Source organism: Sinocyclocheilus grahami, unplaced genomic scaffold (genome assembly GCF_001515645.1).
Source record: "Sinocyclocheilus grahami isolate Dianchi unplaced genomic scaffold, SAMN03320097.WGS_v1.1 scaffold1525.1, whole genome shotgun sequence".
Classification (NCBI taxonomy): domain Eukaryota; kingdom Metazoa; phylum Chordata; class Actinopteri; order Cypriniformes; family Cyprinidae; genus Sinocyclocheilus; species Sinocyclocheilus grahami.
The window spans coordinates 1,731-2,516 of record NW_015506704.1 but is presented as its reverse complement, the minus strand read 5'-3'; the positions used below and the strand labels follow the sequence as shown (position 1 = coordinate 2,516).

General features: G+C 47.3%; 1 protein-coding gene across 1 annotated transcript in view; it reads left to right on the top strand.

The window, feature by feature from the left end:
• Positions 1 to 743, top strand: part of LOC107570961 (tyrosine-protein kinase SgK223-like) — a 3,083-nt gene extending 2,340 nt beyond the window's left edge. The window contains exon 2 of the mRNA XM_016257245.1: positions 236 to 743. Coding sequence (XP_016112731.1) covers positions 236 to 715 — 480 coding nt within the window. The 3' untranslated portion in view covers positions 716 to 743. The remainder of the gene's footprint in view (positions 1 to 235) is intronic.
• Positions 744 to 786: the final 43 nt, after the last annotated feature.

The following is a 786-nucleotide window of genomic DNA, read 5'->3' as shown; positions in this document are numbered from 1 at the left end:
GTTTTCAATATCGATAATAATAAACAATACTAATGGAAAGTTTTTATTAATAGATAAATGTTATTAATAATTGTTATTAATATTATTTCTCAATATTATTATCAAATAAATGCAGCCTTGCTGAACATAAAAGGCTTTATTTAATTATTCCAAATATATATTTTATTTATGGTAAGGAAATTGTGAATTAATGTTTAACATCATAGCGTGTCTGTTTTCTCTGTGTGTTGGTCAGATCTGTAAAGGCCAGGCTCCGGACAGTAAGCAGGTTCATCTGTACGGTCTTTCGGTGCAGCAGAGCATCCCGTCTCACTTCAGTCTGCAGCAGGACTGCGGTCACTTCATCGCCTGCGTGCCGCGGAGCATGTTACCCAGCGAGGAGAGCGGTCCGGCCGAGCAGGAGCGCGTGGTGGTCATCACCCGGGACGTCCCGCACCAGAGCGTGGCAGATTTTGTTCGCGAGTGGGAGTCGTTCCACCGCGCGCAGCCGGAGGTTTACGAGCGGCGCGTGTGTTTTCTGCTGCTGCAGCTGTGCGCGGGTCTGGAGCATCTGAAAGCGCACGGCGTCACGCATCGAGATCTGTGCATGGAGAACCTGCTGCTGGTGCAGCGTCCAGATGCACAGCAGCACAGCCTCCCGCGCCTCCTCATCAGCAGCTTCGCCAAAGCCAAGCGCCGCGACGCAGACCAGGTTATTATGAATCATGCTTATTAATAACATGTCACAATATTATTGTTTTTACTAGAGGTCGACCGATAGTGGATTTTACCGATACCGATAGCTAG